A 20940-nucleotide genomic window follows, 5' to 3' on the forward strand; every position below is an offset into this window, starting at 1 on the left:
TTCAGGCGGGAGAATCTCCAGATCAGAAGGTCCTTAAGGTGCGTTCACACATCGCCGGTTTAGATGGCGGTTCATGGCGGTTCTCAAACCGCCGTGAACCGTGTCCCAATGATGGCGGAAAGCACTTAAGCGCGATGTGACTACGTTCTCAACACGTTTTGAACACGGAGCAAACGCGGATTGACGCGGTAGTAACACGGATCTCTCCGGAAGGTGGAGGAGTCCATACCAAGCCCATGTAGTTGGATGCGATCAGAGCCCTTTCACTTGTCCTCAATGAGTTTCAACAATTAAGGAGCATTTTGCTTTGTTTGGTAAACACAATTTTAAAGAAACTATGAAACGTTGTAGCCCCCTGTGTTTAACAGATTGATATAAGTGATGCAACAAGCAAATATCTTCAAGGTTCAACGTGCTTTTTCTCTTTCTCTTAACTTTTTAACTATCTGTATTAACTGTCATTAAAAAGGCATACATATCAAAGCAGAATCCAACATAGTTTCAAAAGTTTTCACGTTGCTGGCCATCTTAAAAGCTGTTAAGCTTTAATAAGATTATGAACTTTATACCTTTCAATGTAAATGATGTACTATTGAACATACCTAACAACTTTTTGAACATTAAACTTTATTTACAAATATACTGTATATGTGATAAAGAAGTAAGAAAACTATAGCATTCAATATATTTATCCGATCTTGTATTATGGGTTCATCTTTGCTTTCTTTCTCCATTTTTTATTGCTCCGCCACGAAGTGTCGCCGGAGCCATTATTCTCTTTAAGTTCATTGTTTCTTTTCTCTTGAAAAATTATGGCAATGTTAACACGGCATTATCACGGAGCTTGCAGTGCAAACACGGAGGATGCCGTTCTTTACACGGTGGACGGCGATGTGAACACGGTCCATTTCAAACCGCCAAGACCGCCACGAAAAATTAAACATGTTTAATTTTTCTGGCGGTTCCCCGCGGTTCTCGGGGTTCATGGCGGATGAGTGACGGATGACCACGGTTTGTGTACGGTGTAAACACGGTCTTTGGCGGAGCACGGCGACTTGCTGAACCGCCATCTAAACCGGCGATGTGTGATTGCACCTTTAGGGTTGGAGTCTCTGCAGGAACATATGGCAAGCAAGAATATTCGCGTGCTTTTATTTTCGCGCTAGTTTCTGGTTGCGCGAAATGGGCGAAAATTTCGACACTGTGGAAATGTCCCCTTTTACAGTATGCCATCCCTTTAAAGGGGATGGCTAGTAACTGATCAGTGGGAATCAGTGGAAATGCTGGGAGATGATTGTTCCAATCCTTATGGGATTCATTCAAGAGTTCATTGTATATCTATTGTTGTGTGAAAATGATTTGCTTCAGAACGGTCTCATATTCAAGTAATGTGCCACTGACCAGGGACGCTAACCTGGAAGCATTAAACTGCACATTACTTGAATATGAGACCATTCTGAAGCAAATCATTTTCACACAACAATAGATATACAATGAACTCTTGAATGAATCCCATAAGGATTGGAACAATCATCTCCCAGCATTTCCACTGATTCCCACTGATCAGTTACTAGCCTTCCCCTTTAAGGGAAAGTACTTTTCACTGCTTTGATCTCATATCTCTTGAGATACCTGTTACATCTTGTGGAGAAGAGAGAAGGAGAGTGCCTTGAAATGCCTTTGAAGAGGACAAGCATGACGCACTTGACAGGTATACTTTCTCTCCTCTGTACAGAGAAGCAGTGATGACTAATGTTATTAGGGGTGTGATGCCACGGCAGATAAGATTGCCAAGATGCTTATCGTCTGTTGTTGTTGTTGTTGTTCTTTTTGTTCTTGATGTTCTTTTTGTTGCTGTAATTGGTGAGTGTTGAATGATATGTTTTTTGCTCCATCAAGCTTGTAGGAAGGTCTGGTGCTGTATTTTAAGAACAAGTAAGAGATAGATAGATAAATAGATAGATAGATAGATAGATAGATATGTCCCAGCTATAGACAGAGAAAGAGTGAATGAGAGTGAGATAGAAATACAAAAAGAAAGATAATCTTGTAGAATTCAATTCAATAAGATATAACTCATACCCTTTCTTAATTGTATCTCCTGGCATGTATACCAGAGGATACTTTGGATTCAGCAGCGTTATGCCACCGTCTCCGCCACCGCCGCCGCCGCGTCACATTCTTGTGTGCACTCTTAGTGGCCACAAACCTTGACGGATTTCTTTGAAATTTTGCATGGAGGTTCATATTGGTAATATCTCCACACCTATAAGTTTGGGTGATGCTGCCCCCAGTGATACAAGCGCATTGCGCGGCAATGGACATTTCTGGTCATACACGGCTCTGTCATTGCACAGCTTGTTGTGACAAGGCTGTGCCACTCAGTATTGTTGCGCAGAACTTTGAATTAATGATTTTATGTTTGGTACCTCAGACCTGCATAAATCAAATCTTGATCATTTTACCTACATATAGGTGTTAGTGATATTGATACGCAACTTAACGAAAACGAAGATATATTGCATCATCTGCACATTGTAGATCATTTTTCTCTGCACGGTTACTGCTTAGTAAAAGCTGAAGTGACCCGGGTTATCGCTACATTTTAAAAGGTCACGCAGGCAATCGACCGTGTAGCGGTACAAGGTTTGTGCGACACTTTCAGTGGTAAATGCACATGCATTACAGAGTACTTCCGGTCACATCAACGCCGTTATTTTGAACTTGTGCAGCGATAGTCAGGCTTTGCAGTTAGCAGTGGAAAGTTTGCATCCCTGGACATAAGCGCAAGGGTTCGCTATGGATTGTTGCACCATTCATAAAGTTTTTAAAAAAGCAATCAATTCAATGTAAGTAAAATGTAAAATTTGTGCTAGAATGTAGAAATATCCAACAGTTTCATAGCTGTCTTGGGGAGGGGGGTATCTCAATGAAAGAATATAATTATATGGGTGCTTGTCAGATGCTGTGCTGTCACAGTGTATGGTCAGGCTAATCCTTTCTCTGGTAATTGTGAAAAGTTAATGTGGGTATATAAGGAGAGAATTCAGGTGTGATTGCCAAGGCAAGAGAAAAGCAATTACATGATCCAACCTGACTGAAAATAATCAGCATTACTATTGTGAAAACACATGAATACATCTTATGACTTAATATGTGCTGATAAGTCTGGTCAAAAGGTCATTTGACCTCTTGGACATTATGTTTTAACCATGGTATTTCTTCTTGTATAGGAGTGTGTGGATACCCCCCCCCCCCCCCCCCCCCCCCCCTTTACCCCCAATACCCCACTACCTGTTCAAGCGTTGTGTGGGCTAAAGGAGTATCGCCAGAAACATGTCATACCAGAATGGTGCTAAAAAAGTGGTGCAGGCTTCTCTTACTTCTGGAAGCACAATATATATTTTTTTCCTATCTGCATTGTTTTGATGCTGATTAATTCAACTACAAATACCCAGAAGGGTATTTTTTTTGTTGGTTTGGAGGACAACCAGTGATGTGAGTGCATCCTGATCAATGAATAAACCAAGGAAGGAGGAAACGTTAGTCTAATTTTAGGGCTGGCAAAATAATGTGAACAATCAGTTGATCAAGTCCATCTCATTTGAGCTGATTAAAAAAAAAAATCTACCTTCAAAAATAGATCTTGTGGACATGCCCAGCTGTCAAAGGTGTTTCATGTGTACTACAATGTATGCCATGATTGGTTTCATTTTCACGAGTTGACAACTCTCTTTGGCCCATTGTTGGATACCGCACAGATTTCAAAATTGATAATTCTCAAATTCATGGGAATTTCATTCTTTCAGGTGATGTCTCAGTTGACATGGCTGCATATATGCGTCAAGCCTGATTGTCGCTGATAAATTGTGCATATAATACCCTGTCATGTTTGTGTTTTTATCTGTCTGACAGGTTATTTGGATGATTGTATTAATTACGATAAGCCTGTTTTGAGTCATTCATTTTATCAGAACTGACACAAGGTATGGAAAACCAGTTTTTATGTTTCTTATCATCCTTGGTGTTATAACATGGTATGGCAAAAAAAAAAGAGGCATGGAAAGTTATGTATTCTTAATTCTATTTCTTTGTCAATTTTGTTATGGGTGAGGTCTTTTTGTGGCTTGTCTGACGAGGCACTACCGGGTGTATTTAGACTGAATTTGAGAGAGAAAAAAAAGAGCAGATGTGGGCACAATGGAACACCCAGTGAAAATAATGTGATACCAGAAACATCTATTTACAAATACTGAATCAAATGGCAGAAAAGAAGGAAAGAATTAAATCACATAATGATTTTGTGATTTGTGTGGTACATGATGATTATAAAGATTACCAGACAAGTGGTTATAAGGGGGTATAACATAAGATGTTAGCTTTATCAAGTATAGTACATAGAGGCACATGAGCCATCATCAATATATTACATTTTTCTCAGCTCACACCCCCCCCCCCCCAAAAAAAAAGAGATATTACTATCATCAATGATCAAATTACTTTCATGATTTCCAAGTTTTGTATTTCATTTTTGTGTCGAGGGATGGCTACACTGAGAGGAACAATATAGATAATTGGTGAGAAACCTGCAATATGTAGCTCACACGACATGCCTTTGTCAAAGAGAGGTATAGCGTAATAGCCGAGATGGGAGTGAGAGATAGAGAAAAAGATAGAGATAGAGGGAGAGATGGATCTGTAATTGTGTGTGTGTGTGTGTGTGTGTAAGTCAATCAGTTATCAGTCAACTTAGATGATGTACGTAGTAGTAGCAGCATCAGCAGCAGTAAAAGAGTAGGCCTACAGTAACTGCAGCAGTAGTATTTAGTAGTGGAGTGTAGTAGTAGTAGTAGTAGTAGTAGTAGTAGTAGTAGTAGTAGTAGTAGTAGTAGTAGTAGTAGTAGTAGTAGTAGTAGTAGCAGTAGTAGTAGTAGTAGTAGCTAGTATGATGGTCCAGTAGTAGTCGTAGTACTAGTAGCAGTACCGTTGGCAGTAGCAGGGAGGTGGCTGGTAGTAGTGGTTGTAGTGGTAAGGTTGCTCGATCTGCAGATAGAGAGAAAGGAGTGAGTAGCTGCTGAGCTAACATCTAGACAAGGAAGAAAGACCCCCCCCCCCCCCTCCCACCATTTATAAGCACAACTCTGCATGGTGGGATATCAGGTGATAAAGTAAATGACCCTATGGAGGAAGGGTATCACATTATTTCTTTGTGAGAAATGGAATGCTGATGATCTAAGACAAAACGGAGACAGAATGAGGGCAGCCCCTAATGGCAAATCTCCGATGTAGGATGATTGATTGATAATGTGGCTCTTCTGATAAAAAACTGGGTTTTTTTTTTCTTCTCCTCAGGTTGCACACTTTTGATTGGTTTCACTCTGGTATCCCATGATGATATGAAAACAGCGAAGTATCAAGAATAGCAGCATACATATACATGATCTTCAGAAGCTGTTTTCTTTGTTTTCTCTTCTTTTTATGTAAAGAATTACTGATCTCTCTTCTTTTGATTTTCATCTGTACCATTCAGTAAAATCATACAAAGTGGATTGTGTGTTTTCGGTGACAACTGTAATCTCAGCAAGTGGCCCGGGAAGTGCTGTCAAGCATAGCTGAGTGAAAGTCAGTGAAAACATAATGTATTGCTTGATTATGTGTGTGGACTTTTGTTGTGTGATGTCATATATATATGATGTGCTTCTGACACATTTGAGACCTAGTAGGAGTAGTACCAAGAAAATATCAAAGGAGGTATACCAGTATCCAAAAAGGTATCCACGGAGGTATCCAAGGAGGTATCCGAGGAGGTATCCGAGGAGGTATCCAAGGAGGTATCCAAGGAAGTATCATACCTCCTTGGTAGGACCAAGGAATTTGGAAATGCTGTGAGGCAGTCTCAAATGTTGTTTAACCCTTTGAAAACCAGTCTTGAGTATACTTTGGCAGGTGTCTATATTGGGAAATGCATGTTACAGCAAAATCAAATCGTCCTCAACAGGGTAAATGCTTCCACTTGAAACATCCTCAATTGATGTATCACTGGTATCTGCTCTTACATCGACCCGAGCTATTCTGTATGACACTGACTCCGTACATGACTTGAAATCATTTGAAGTTCATGCTACCAGCTGTCTCATCTCAGCCTCCCTCAGTTCTTCATCAGCGATTATTCATCTCTGATACTCTGCACCCTCAATTGGCCCATTAACACACATCCATTATCATTTTTTTTTTTTGGGGGGGGGGGGAGGAGGGCATGATGCAAAGATCAATGTTGTCAGTTGCTGTTCACACATGGTCACAAAAAGTTCCACTTGCTGCAAGCAAAGCAACTGAAATCTCCAAATTGGGCATGTCTATAAAGCAGTATGTTAAGCATCCTCACTCCGGGTCTAGTTAGGTGAGTTGCATCATGGGATTTATTTTCTTCCTTTGTTCGCACACACTGCGAGAAGCACATTACCATGGAGGTTTTAACAACAAAAGCTAGAGTGACTGACCTGTGAACTGCGATGCATATTGCAACACTTCTGTAGATTTTGGGTGTGTGTGTGTGTGTGCGTACACTAAAAAAAAAAAATTGTTTTTTCAAATCATGTTGCAAAAATGGATTATAAAACAAAATGACATTTCCTGGTGTATGAGAAGGGGCCAGTTGTAAGCACATAGACCTGTCTCAGACTTTTTGAGCCCATCAAACACTGACCCGATAAACCCTTGGTGTAAACATTTATCCCCACAGATGATGGTATATTTTTTCTACGAAGTTTTTTATTTTTATTTTTTAGTTGAGTCAAGGCGATCGATGTATGGGAAGGAATCCTTTATCGCCTCGTCTGTTCAGCTATGCCTTAAGTCGTCGCTGGCTGCCCAAAACAGGAAATGCTTATCAGGGCGCTCTATCAGAGAGGTTGGCCGAGGGAAATCGTAGATGAGGGGCTACCTAGCAGCAACTGGCCAGTGCTGTTAAATTGCTACCTCTTACCCCCTCCCGTTTTACCCCTCCCCCTCCCCCCTTCACCTCTCTCTCTTTCTTTTTCTCTCTGTCTCCCTGTCTGGTGATTTGTGATTAACGTACTCCTTTAAAACAAACAAGAAAAGGAGGATTCATCCAAGATTCTTGTCTCATCTCCAGAAAAAGTTGGGGAACATTTGTGCGATTTGGCGCTGGCAGTGGCAGAAGCGCCAGCGCTGTGAGAGTTGCTTTTATTGCTCTGGGGACTGCGCCATCGCCTGCCATTGGGAGATATCTTATCTGTGACGGCTGGAGGTGTGGCTTCGCGTCTAATTAATGGCGCAATGATTTGGATATATTGTAAATTGGCTCAATCATGCCCACTTGCTTGTGTCCCATTTATGTGTGTGTGTGTGTGTGTGTGTGTGTGTGTGTGTGTGTGTGTGTGTGTGTACATTGCATATGTACAGTGTGTGTGTCTGTGCAAGTTGAATGTCTTCTCTCTTTTTTTTTTGAGGGGGGGGGGGAATAGATAAAGTAATTATGAGCTGCCATATTTCATTCCATGCTCTGCATTTAGAGCCCTGCACTGCCATTCATAACTTTTGCACACATGTGGTACACCTCATCATATTATTGATGGTACATCCCATGCCTCAATGTCAACCCTGTCATTGCACTTTGGTGAGAGTGCATTTCATCTTTCTTGAAGAAAAGTGTAGCCTACACTCCTGAGGTTTCTGTAGTGAGACAGATTGGACTTTAGATTATCTACTGGCCAATTCCTGAGTGTAAGAAGTGCCCTTGTAGTTCTGAAATGTCTCATGTCACTGATATTCTCCAGTCCTTGGACAGGTATGAAAGAGGTCTACCTGGTTTTTGAATTGTTCACCAGATAGGGTCATCCAGGTATTTTGACAACTAACTGTGGGGCATTTACCTAGGTACAGTGCAAAAAAAAAAAAAACAAAAAAAACAAAACAAAACAAAACAAAACAAAATAAATAAAACTAAACTAAACTAAACAAACAAACAAAGAAAAAGTTTTTTATTTTCCACCAGTTAGTACATTGCCAAAAACAAAACAAAACAACAACAACAGAAAGTTTCCACAATTTTGGTATCAAATAATATTATGTGCAAGAAAAAGCAGAATGTTCATGTTTGGAAGTAATTAGCAGTGATTACACACAACTTGCGGCTTTCTTTGAATGAAGGGAGGTAGATAGGAGATTCTCTACACCGAGGTTGAATGTCACATGACCAAATAGCAGAGTAAAAGTGGCAAGCTTGGGAGCGAGCATTTACACTGGCAACAACAACAACAAAATTGAATAAAATTTAAGAGTTAAAAAAAACAACACTCCACTTCTAAGGAGGACTTTTGATTTCAGTTTTTGCTGTCATAAAGGTAGTTGCCTAGAAACTTTTGACTAAAAAGAAAAGAAAAAAAAAAACCACCCCAAAACGGGTGTGTGTTGGAAAAAAATTACAGTGGAAATGTAAATACTTCTAAGATTATTCAAATTCATAAAGGGCAGGGCAAGTTGAAAATCAGTTTGCAATCCTCTTAAGATTGTTTGGTTTTTTTGCTTAAGACTATAATATGTTAAACTGAAGAGATGCTACCCACAGGCCCACTCCTCCTGGAATCATTTCTATTGCCTGTGTCACTTGATTTGAACCCACAAATTGTTCTAGAGGAGATGGTATCTTCAGGTAACTTAAAGGGAAAGTAAACCCAAAGAGCAATGTGGATTGAGTGAAAGCAGCAACATTAGTAGAACACATCAGTGAAAGTTTGAGGAAAATCGGACAATCGATGCAAAAGTTATGAATTTTTGAAGTTTTGGTGTTGGAACCGCTGGATGAGGAGACTACTAGAGGATATGACATATGAGTGGACAACAATACAAAGAAAATATAAAGGAAATTCAACAAAAATTCACTTTTCTAGAATTATGAAAGAGCAACGGACCAACCGCTTTCAGAAAGCAGGGGGAATAATTGCTACCCTTAACATATGTCAATATCAAGTTGATGGAATTTGTAATTTTCATGAAAAATGGAATTTTGTAGTATTTTCTTTATATTTTCTTGGTATTGTTGTCCACTCATACGTCATAACCTCTAGTAGTCTCCTCGTCCAGTGGTTCCAACACCAAAACTTTAAAAATTCATAACTTTTGCATCCATTGTCCGATTTTCCTCAAACTTTCACTGATGTGTTCTACTAATGTTGCTGCTTTCACTCAATCCACATTGCTCTTGGGGTTTATCTTCCCTTTAAGTACATTCTGATAATCAGTGAGGGCCTTATATCAATTTCAAACTCGATAAATACCTGGTAGGTCGTGCTGCATTCACCATCACATGTGGTTATGTTTGTTGTTGTTGGTTTTTTTTTTTTTGGTAGTGGATAAGAAGAACTTTGCTGATGGATGATTCTGAGCATGAACTCTACCTACTGTGAGCATTCCTTTGATAAGATGTTGTACTCAATTTGTCCCTTTTGACCCAAGGGGACAAAATGGATACCCGACTATGCAGAAGCCCTGTCAGATAACAGCACCAACACTGAAGTGGCATTTCTGTGACAATTCATTGTGGTGGTATTGTTATCATTATTGAAATCATAATCATTATTATCACCACCATTATCATAATCCCTTTCTTTTTTCCAGCTGACAGTGATCTGGATGAATCCATGGAGCAATCTGGTTTGACTCCATCACCAGCAAACCAAGAACACAATGGCGATGAGCTGGGAAGCAGCCATCCACCGTCCGAAGGGTGTGCATCGCCAGATCCCAGTGGGCCGGACAAGGGGGCCGGCCCTATCTACACGTGGCCTGTGAAGGAGGGCACTACTCTGGGGCCGTTCTCAGCTCGGATTGAACCAACCCTTGGGGAGAGCAACAGGGAAAACTCGGTACATCAATAATTTTGGATACTATATGGGTTCAACTGTACTTCTGTAGAAAACTCTTGGCATACCAGCTTCAGTTTTGAAATGTTTGCCAGAAGTGTGACTTTGTCATATTTGTGAATATGACGCAAGCTATGTTCACAATGGCATACCTTCTTGAAGACATTTCTTTCTTCTTTATCTTTAAGAAGCTTGATTTTAGATGTGTCTCACCTTTTCAGCACAGCAAAATCTTTCTAAAGTGAAAATCCATAACAGTTTGATCTACACTATAGAGACATATGTCAGAATTTTCCAGTGGTAGATTAAAACTGAAGGTAGTGCCCCTTTGTCTCCTAGATGATAGATTATCCAGATCTATCAATAGCTCTTGGGGTTTCAAATGTCAGCATGCAATTTGTTGTTGAAACAAAGCATAGGACAAGATCTCTATAACTTGTTCTCATAGATGAAGAGAAGCTAGATTCCTGCGGGCATTGTGTGAGGTGTATCCTGCCGGCTAATGTCTGACATTTTGTGTTCGATTATAGCGAAGGATGTTAACAATGGAAAATAAGGGCATTGTACCGTGGAGTTCGTTTGGATAAGCCAACTGAGATGGGCATGATAAGAGATTGATACCGACAATTGATGATTGTACTGTTAGATGTTTGCCAGCATCACCACAGAGAAATACATGTAACGGGACTCTCATTGATTTTTATGTATCTATTTTTGTTTGTTTGTTTGGGGGGGGGGGGGTTGTGTTTTTGTTGGATTGAAAGAGTGTTTAAGCCCAGAATGCTGCGGAGTGCAGAGTGATAGTTTCAAAGTTTGGTGTAGGAGAGAATCAGCTGGTGGGCAGTTGGTGCTTGAGATGAATTCTTGAGCTGTTCTGTTTTGTAGAGCCATTTCTGGACTATTTTTATCATGCTTATTTCATCACAGAACTCTTTTAAAGGGATCACATAGTTTTGGTTGAGACCTAACTTCAGTTTTTGAACATTTTTTTTTTTGGGTGAGATGATGAGAAACCTCTTATGAAATATGAAAGAGCATGTAATTCCAAAAACCCAAAACAGAGCAATCCTAATAAAAGGTGGGACCCATCTTTTATTTCGATCACTTTGTTTTACTTTGTTTTTGGATGTCTCAGCCATTTCAAAAGCCAATTTTCATTGAATAAACTTTGAATTCCTCGTAGAATGGTATGCTCTGTACTATTTCATGAGTGGTTTATCGGTATCTCACAAAAAGCTAAAAGCCCAATCCTCATCTCCACCAATACTATACCATTCCTTTAACCATGACTGTGCTTTGCCCACTGATTGGCATGTAAGCTGGGGAGCCTTCTTAATTTTCCAATTGGCGCAGATGTCTGGAAACTGATTGTCAGTGAGTAGAGATTACTTAATCCCACCTAATCCCTATTGTTATGTTACCATGGCCTTCCTATTGGGACTTGGCACATTGCTATACCCGAGTAAGTTCACTAATTTTAACCCATTCAATACTGAATTCTGAAATCCCCGTACGCTTAATACACAGTCCAACGGGCTCCCGTATTGAATGGATTGATATAGGTCATGATTTGAGGGATTATTGATTGCTGATGAAAAAAAGTTTGGCAACTTATACAGGTGAAGTGCTTGGACACAGAAATCTTTGTGGAAGACCAGCCTGACTTAGTGAGAAATATATGTAGAGCTATTATTCCTTTTTTGGTTTCCTGAGGAAAAACTGTGATAAATCTTCCTCATTTCCTGATTAGTTTCAATACCTCCTCACTGCATTAAATGCAAAAACACATTTTTGTAACATTCTGAATTTTCTGCTTGAGCTCTCTCACCTGCAGTCTTCAATAATACCTGCTCGTATAAAGCCGCGTTTATTTGCAGTAGATTAGATCTCATCTTCATGCTGACTGCCTAAGCAATAGTTTACACCTTGACTCGTCAGGGAATGTGAGGATGTTTGTTCGCTGGGTGAAACATGAGACATACAGACGTCAGAAAATTCAAAAAAAACTTTTTAAAGAATTGAGATCAACGAAGTGATAGTCGAGGTTGACTTTAACAAAGTATGAGCAGTTGTGGTGCTCTGTTATTTGTTCTTAATTTAGCATGAAGGGTCATTAAGTAATCGCATCACAACACCAAGTTTGTGACCATGGTTCTCCATAGCTTTATTCTTTTCGTTCCCACGGTCGTACTGCTCCAAGAATCATGATTAGCCATGCAGGGATATGGATGAATAAATTTTTATATCAGATGACTGTGGTATATTTTAATGCACCGAGCGATGTGCTATGTGAGTTTGGCACTAGTAAGCAAAAACTGTCTGAAATTGTGCCTCAAAGACTTCCTGATTTTCCGAATTTGAACAAGGTGTCCAATGGTAAAGATAATTTCACATTTAAGCATTGTTACCTCTGCTCAATGAGTTAATTAGTATACTCATAAAGGTTCAGATGTATTGACAACAGAGAGGGAAATAGGCTGAAATTTATGGGACTGTGTATGAGATAAAGCACCTGTACTGCAAATACTGAGATGAATTTGAGCCTTTTTTTTATAATTTGCTCATGAGATAAAATTTAAAGTCAGTCAATGCAATGGTAGTAGTAGTCACAGAGGGATATATGCCACTAACTTTCCCAGTCGATTCAAATGAAAAATTTCATCCCCTTCATAAAAGCGCAATAAAAACAAAGACACTGTTGCTTGTTAAATCACTGCACATGAATATTCATCAAACATTCTTTGAGAAAAATGACAGCAGGTTTTTATACAGTACAAGTTTTAATTTTTTTACTGCTTGTGTTTTCATCATGTTTGCAGCACCCATACCTGGCCATACCGTTGCTGCAGTATGTTGTGATTGTACTCGTGCCATGGTTCAGGAAGAATGTAAATCCAGAATTCTTGGACTATAGTTATGCAATACCCTGAAATGAGATTGCTGTTTGTCAAGATGAAATTAACTTGCATTTTACACTCCTCTGATAGATAACATCATGATTATCAGTTTGTATAAGATAGGGGTTGTACGAAATCAGTTATTTGAGATTAACATTGTCATGAATGTATTGATGAATTGTGCTGAGGAAACCAGTAGTAGTCAAACCAGTGCTTCACCAATTCATCAATAAACATTTAGTACTAGAAGTAGCCTACACCTGCAATACATGGCCGACCCACTTTTGGGGGAACTGAAAATTAATTATCTTCCTACTGATGATATGAGTTGTGAGAGCACTCTCCAGGTTCACTCTTAAAGGGATGGTTTAGTAGTGGTTGAAGTGAGAATTCAGCTTTCAACTTTTTGCTAGATACTTGGAAACCACTTCATGAAATGTTGAAAAGCATACAACTCTAAGAGGAATTCAGACTTTTTCTGATGAAAATTGGTTTCGAAGTGGCCGAGATATCCAAAAACAGAGTAAAACAAAGTGATCCTAATAAAAGGTGGGTCCCACCTTTTACTCCAGTATGAGTGCTTTGTTTTGGATATCTCAGCTATTTTAAAAACAATTTTCATCAAATAAACTTTGAATTCCTCTTAGGATTATATGCTCTTTCATATTTCATGAGAGGTTTCTCATAATTTCAAAAAATCACCATAAAAAAACATTGAAAACCTCAAGTCCCATCTCTACCAAACTGTACCACCCCTTATAATGCTTCAAATTGATGCTTTGATGAGGACGCTCTGAAAATGTTCTCTTTTTTTTCTCCCCCCTCCCCCGAAGATATGTGTGAGAGGAACAAGTGGGACAGCATTCAGTATCTTTATCCTTGAGTACTACTGTGATGAAATTCTCCATGGGAACAACATCAGACCCGTCAGCAAGCAAGGTGCCAAATCTGCCATCGTCTACATGTACAAGCCAGGTATATACACCTTTCTGAACCCTTTCCATGCCAGAGACTTTGGACAATGTGTACAGTGGTATGGGGTTTTCTGTGCCTTTGGCACTCCAAGCGCACAAAGGGTTAATTCACAGGGCACAATATGTCGTGAGTGATTCAGCTCGCCAGCCTTTGAATTCTGTGATGAGTTGACAGCGGCGGATCCAGAGGGGGGCACACCGGGCGCGCACCCCCTCTTTTTTTCTTTTTTTTTTGTTTAAACAAAAGAAATAACCTTAAATTTTATAAAGGCACCTCCCCTCTACAGAATTTCTGGATCTGCCCCCGGTTGAGAAATCATTGACTCAATTGAAAGGAATGTTTTCAAATTTTTTGTTCAGAGTTGCCAAAGTTTTTCCAAGGTTTTCAAGTTGTCTGAGCATGCTGGTTCACCAGGAAATTTCCTTTCTTTGACCTTCAAATCAGGCAGACTTTCTTTGTGGTCGGATGTGAATTAGTAAGCCACAAGTTCGGATTCCTGGTAATTGTCATTATAAAGTCATACTTCCAGAGTTTGGAGATTAAACTGTATACTTCTTTCTTCCCAGAACATGTGATTATTCACAAATGGGAGATACAAATGTAACATGATATTCCTGAATGTGTTTCCTGCAAAAGAATGGAAACTTGAAGGCAAAGCAGTTGTGATAGCCATTTGTGCGTGTAGGGGAATTTGTACAGCTGCAGGAATTAGTAAACAAATTAACATGCTGTCATTGTGTCACTGCCCATAAGGCATATTTCTAACTGTGTTTATGCTTGGTCTCTTTTGTTTTCCAGACAAACAGCTCTACCTTCTCACCTTAAAAGACATTGCCAAACAGGATGCCATTTATACAATGTTCCTAGAAGCCAGTCAGGATAGGCACCCGAGGTCAGACGAGGTGGATGACCTCATTCAGTCGGAGGTCAATGCCCAGAAGCAACTGGCGGCCCAGCCTGCCCAGACTCCCTGTACAGCAGGTTTGTTGAAATCCCAGAGTAAACAGGGTGTGCAGAATTTCCTCTAGATGTTTGATGGCTTCCTTACCTCTGCCTTGCACTCCCCCTTCAGATACCAAAGATAGTGACTTGTTCCTCTTTAGGAGCCATTAAATTTTTTTTTCCTTCTGCAAATGATTTGATGCTTGTTTTTTCTCCTCTCTTGATTTGTTGACAAGGCAAAGGCAGAGTATAGTCAGTGATCATCAGTCATTTGTCAGGCAGAGTATGATCAGTCATTCATCGTGAATTCTCAAAGCTCGAATGCTTTTGGTATCTGAATATTATGGCCAGTCCACTTACTCAGCTCTGTTAGCAAGTTGTTCTGTTGAAACAAACCAGAATGTATTTCAAATGCATGCTTATACAAGCAAGTTCACCATATACTGCAAAGAGGTCAATCATTGCTTCTTTTCATATGTTGCCTGAAAGCAATCATTAAAAATTTCCTGCTTTGAAATTAGTTTTTTTTTTTTTGTTTAAATGGTGCATCATCATCATTATTATCAGCTCTATGTATGTACTCCGATATCATAGACACCTGAAATACTGATGGTTTTACTGCCTAGTCATTCCAGTAAATAGCCAGTTGTTTGTTTTTCTGAAAGTATTGAAGTATTGACTGAGTCTGCTGCAAAGCTAGAATTGGTTTATACTGTGCATTTAGGAGCTGCTTTTGATTCACACTACCTGTTATGTCATTATGCATTTTCAATTTTGATTATATGTTAAAAAAACAACACATTGCACCTAGTGTGCCTGTGAATGCATAGTCATGCAGTTCTGTATAATAGAGACATAATATGTAAGATTTCATGAAGAAGATATGCTCTTAAGCAGATGTGCATCTGAAAGCAACGCATGTCTGTAGGCAGACTTTTATTTATTACGGGTTGGGAAATTAGTGATGCTCCATGCTCAATGACCACAAAGGACTATGGAAAAAGAGACAGTTGATGTCACTAAAAGAGTACTTGGTATGGAACTCCTTGTGCATTCTAGCAGGAGTGTTCCAGTATGTGCTGTCTTAAGTTCAAGTTTCTGGTACTTCAATTGAATAAAATAGTCTTCTTTTGTGTTATATTCTTTCAACAAGATGAGCCTCACCAGTCAAAGACTCCAGAGAAACACAACAGTCCACCGAGAAGTCAAATCGATGCAATCAAACAGCCTATTGAAGGTGAGTTTAAAATGCATGGATGTTTTTTTGTGTCATTTAATTTGCTTGTCAGCAATATCGATCAAGAATAAAATAATAAAAGTAGTGTTCTTATATCTTAAAATAGACTGTAGTCCCAATCAGTTTCAATGTCAATGCTCTAATATCACCTGTTTACATTCCTTGGCTGCTCCTGTAGACAACTCTTATGGTCAGCCTGATATTGTTTCACTATATACAGTGTACTTTAAAAGAAATATACCCAGACAGTGAGGGTATAGATGTGTGTCTTATTTAAAGGACTGTTGGTTTGTAAGGTATATCAATAAATCATACATATTTGATACATCTTTAAAGTGCAGTGATCTAACAAAGGTGTATGAAAAATTTATATTTTACATTCCTCATGGACTGAGTTTTCAAGGGATTTTGATTGGTTATGCATTTCTGATACATCTTTAAACTGTAGTAATCAAATAATTTTCTCCTGAAAGATGTATGAAACACTTATATTTCCTTAATATTGATAGTAACAATAATATTCATTATTATGATAGATAATTTATTTATAGTAATCTAGTAATCACAGTGATAATTGAACTGATATTTCGTTATTATAGTTATGAAAACAGTGAAAGTGATGATGAGAAGCCTATTCCATCTAGAAAGTGGCCTTTGGAAAATAACAAGAAATTATCTTCACAGAGCTCAAGAAATTGAAAGGGTGCAGGATGAAGAAGGAACAAGTCTAAGCACACACATTGTAATGTTTGTTTCCCATTTGCAAATACAGATTAATTTTTATTAATGTTACAAAGATTATGTCCTGAAATTTTGTGACATTCTTAGTTGGCTTCATGTTTCTCCTACAACAGTACCATCTGTCAGCTGCCAGGCATGTGGTGTGACTTTCCGTAACCCGGCCAACCTCAGTGCTCATCAGCTGTATTACTGTGCAGCAAGGGAGACCGCCCCATTGCCAGTACCGTCCAGGGCCCGCCAGCACAGTCATCCAGGTACCTACAGGGAGACACCTGCCAGCAACTCCCTGCAGCTCAACGGTTCATCAGAGACCAGACAGCCGGAGGATTTGGTCTGTATCCTGTGCAAGGCACGCTTCTCTAACCTGACAAACTGCCTGAACCATATGGTCAAGTTGCACTCTGAGCAGAACTCCCAGGCATGTAGGTGCTGTAACTTCATCAGCGGTGACATCAAACTTCTCAAGGAGCACATGCTCATCCACATTCGGGGAAGCGGGATCAATCCCAACATCTTCATGGCATCACAGGGTCACAGTTCTCATGGTCCTCTCTCCATCAGTGGCAGTGATATCAGCAGAGACGCCAGACTGGAGCAGAAACAACAAAACAATCAAGATGCCCATCTGTCATCGCCAATGGACAACATCTCTGAGCAAGCGGAGGGATCTTTCGTTGCCAATAGAGATGACTCCATGAGAGATAGTGAGAAGAAGTCGTCTGCAAGTCATGAGGTTCTGAGAAGTGACTCAAGCCCATCGGCCAGTGAGACGAGGAGGTCTCCTTCTGGAAGTTTGCCACACTCATCCAAGGATGAGACGAATGAGGGTCGTAGCACTTTCCAGCCAAGACCTGCAGGCAGGTTCCTCTGTGTGGAATGTGACATCACATTCTCCAACCACAAAAACTTCATTGCCCACAAGCAGTATTATTGTCAGGGACACTCGAAGGAGAGAAAAAAACCGGGGCAGATGTTGCCGTCGCATCCTGTTCCCCTTCACATGCCTCTGGCACAGTGTGCAGGCTGTGCAGCCATGTTTCCCAATGGGGACAAGCTGGCTGTTCATGCACTTTACTTTTGCCCTAGTCGCACTGCTGCTGTCAGTCAACAAAGAGCATCTGAAGAATCCACAGAGGAGAGATCAAGCCCCAAAACTAAAAGCGAAGAAGGTAGACCTGGTTCCGAAGACAGCAAGAATGTGAAAAGTGACCCAACAGCTGAAAGTTCTGAAGCTCCAAAGGTATCTGGGAAAGTCCAGAAAGATGGTTCCTCGAAGAGTAGCACTGAGAGTCGTGGCAGCAGTCCAGGCAAGGCAGAAGTTGTACCAAGTGTTCTACCAATCAAGGTGGATGGTTGTCCTCCAGCTGTTGGGCCAAGATCAGTTCTTCTAGCTCCAGGATATGTCCCAGCATACATTGGTCGGCAGGGTTCCTCGCCAGTGTACATTCTTGCATCTCACATGTTTATGGCACCCCATGGTGTGGCAGGCTCCCAGAAAGAAACAGCTATCCCTGTCTATCCTCACTGTGCTAATGGATCGCCTACTGGAAAGAACTTCCCCAGAGGAGAGAATGGTACACCATTTCCTGGGGAGAGACCATTGGATCTGTCAGTGCGTAAGAGAAAAGGAAGTGATGAGGTTGTCCAGCAAGAAGGCAGTGCCTCCAAAATTATTCGAGGGGAATCTCTCAGTGAGGAGTCATCATCACCAGCTCCATTGCACAGTTTGCCATCTGCAGCAAGCCGTCCATCCCATGCTGTATCCACCTCACCTGGACACGTGCAGGTGCAGTACAAGTGCCCTGGATGCCACATATCCTTCCATCGCTTTGATAGCCTCAGTGTTCATAGGCAGTTCTACTGCCAGAGTGAAAATGGAAGTGGAAGCCTGCCACAGACACCCACTTCCCCAATGGTACAGATGCATCCTGCCATTCCTTCCCTTCCCTACCATCAAGTTATATCCGGTCACAGTTCAACTAATGGTTCTGCTCTAGTTCCTGCACTAGCAACAGTTCAACTCCAAGATGATCCAGTGAGACCATCCAGTAGATGTGAAAAGGGAAGAACATCATCTAAAGAGAGCTCATCAGCAAATTCATATACTGAAGACATGGACACAGCAACTGCAGCTGGTTCCAAGTCCCCACAACCGCTCGAGCAGAAGGAGAAAAACAAATCGTCAAAGTCTCCCAATAGCAGTGTCCTTGAACAACCTGCCATAAAGCAGGAACAGAGTGATGAGGAAGGTAATGCTCCACAGAACAATGATGTACCAAATGTATCTCCTGCAAGTACAGATCCTGTTAGGAATACACTAGAATTGCTCTCCCAGGTTAACACGAACACTAGCACCCTACATGGGCACAGCATGCCTATGTATGTGCCACCTGTCCTGAGGTATGTTTGTCCCTCGTGTGGTGTATCCTTTATGAAGTTTGAGTCTCTGTCTGCGCACCAACAGTTTTATTGCAGGGCTTCACAGGCTGCATTGGTGAGGGATATGAGCAGTCCAAAGGGTCGGGAAGTCAAGAAGGGTTATAGGCTCTCTGACACAGAGCCATCCGATGGGGCAGAGTGTATGTCCACGTCTCACTCCACTGGCAGCTCACCACAGGCTAATGAGAGATGCCACACAGGAGGTTCGGGGACCATGAAAACAGATGCTGCTCAGACGGAAAGCATGGATACAGCCGAGCCGTTCAATGCTGCCGGTGCAGAAGCTGCACTTCAAGAACATCCACATAGTTCTACAAACACAATAGTCGGAACCACTTCACGAGTGGGAAGTGTCAGTAACCCTTGTGAGATGATGAATGATGCATCCTCTGATAATACCACCTCAAGTGGAATGATTAGAGATGCAAGCAACGGTGAGGACAGACAATCCCCTGTCAGGGTGAAGCAGGAAATAATAGACTCTGATTCTGGCTCATGTACCAAGTCCCCAATGGATGCCAAAATGCATAGAGTTGAAGACAATAATAATTTCTTTCATGTCAAACAAGAGAAGCTTGATGATGATGATAAAGCTGATAGTTGCTCTTCTGCCAATCATCTGCCACAGCGATCCCCTTTGGGTGAGAGACAACCGAGCAGGAATCCTGTACCTTTGACCATTCAGAATGGACAGTGTAGGAGATCAGGGGAGGGCCAATCCCCAGACAGGCACTCCTGCCCTCCTCAGAAGCCGGACGAGTGTACTAACCCAAGACTGCCTTCGTCTGGTGGTGAGGTTCAAAGTGTGACCAACGGGTCTCTGGCAAATGGGAGACCTCCTCATGTGGTGATGAAACACTGTAGAACTTGCAACATCAGCTTTTCCAGCCTCTCCACATTCATTGCTCACAAGAAGTACTACTGTGCATCTCACCATGTCGCAAAGAATTGTGTTCAGTGACTTGGAGTCAGAGAATGGTAGATTTAGAAACTGAAGATGGTGTTTATCGTTAGTTCATGTTTTGTACAAACATGACTACATGGGTATTGTGATTTGCTATAAAAAAAAGAAAGCAAAGACAGCTAAGTGGACAAGAAAAGAGTAGATGAGATTGTTTTGTTTATTTGATTAATATAAGATACTACCATTTGCCACCAAATCCCTAGTCTTATAGACATCTTTCTCTGCAATTTCTTTTCCAGTCCAAGGGTATCATACTGTAGTGAGTACATTCAGCCTCTAAAAATGTTTTGGATAATATACTGAGCTTGTACATCCATGAGGGAATGCACATAAAGTGTGAATTGAAAGGGTTTTGCTTACAGCTGCGTATGCACACCAGATCACTGGAATGAAAAAAGTGATGAATTCGATGAGGCCTTCTGAAGTCTTGCCTTTTGTTTCTCTCCTGAGTTTGCTGTCTGACAGCCTGTGACACATAACAATTTAGCTGTGTAGGTACAAGGTGAGGTGGTAGTGCATCATTTGTGCACTATTGCCACATCCATGCAGTTTTATCTGTGCCTGATATCTTGTATTTACATCGAGTATCATCAAAATTCTGTGCTCAATTTCATCTCTTACTACAAAATGTTACAGTTTTACATAAATTTGATTTATTTCTGAGGTGAGAGCCAGTGACTGATTGAATATGATTTTTAAACCACGTGTACACTTTGCTGGTTGATTTATGAATCACAGAGAATTGTGAACCGTAAAGTGTGCTTACTCAGAAAATATCACCGGGTAATTTTGTAGATTAATGCTTCTTGTACCCAAAAGTATCAACTGATAAACCAGTTGTACAGGTCATGTTGTTACTGT

At 40.6% G+C, this 20940-nt stretch overlaps 1 protein-coding gene across 1 annotated transcript; it reads left to right on the forward strand.

Moving 5' to 3' along the window:
• Positions 1-9639: 9639 nt before the first annotated feature.
• On the forward strand, positions 9640-20076 carry LOC139743094 (uncharacterized; the record flags this gene model as incomplete). Its single annotated transcript, XM_071653601.1, has 5 exons — positions 9640-9887; positions 13615-13756; positions 14555-14737; positions 15852-15935; positions 16790-20076. Coding segments are annotated over 5 exons (3944 nt in total), but the record flags the coding sequence as incomplete, so codon positions are not given.
• Between the last annotated feature and the right edge of the window lie 864 nt (positions 20077-20940).

Source organism: Diadema antillarum, unplaced genomic scaffold, assembly GCF_040938485.1.
Source record: "Diadema antillarum isolate AM-2024a unplaced genomic scaffold, OU_Dant_1.0 seq00001048_RagTag, whole genome shotgun sequence".
NCBI lineage: Eukaryota > Metazoa > Echinodermata > Echinoidea > Diadematoida > Diadematidae > Diadema > Diadema antillarum.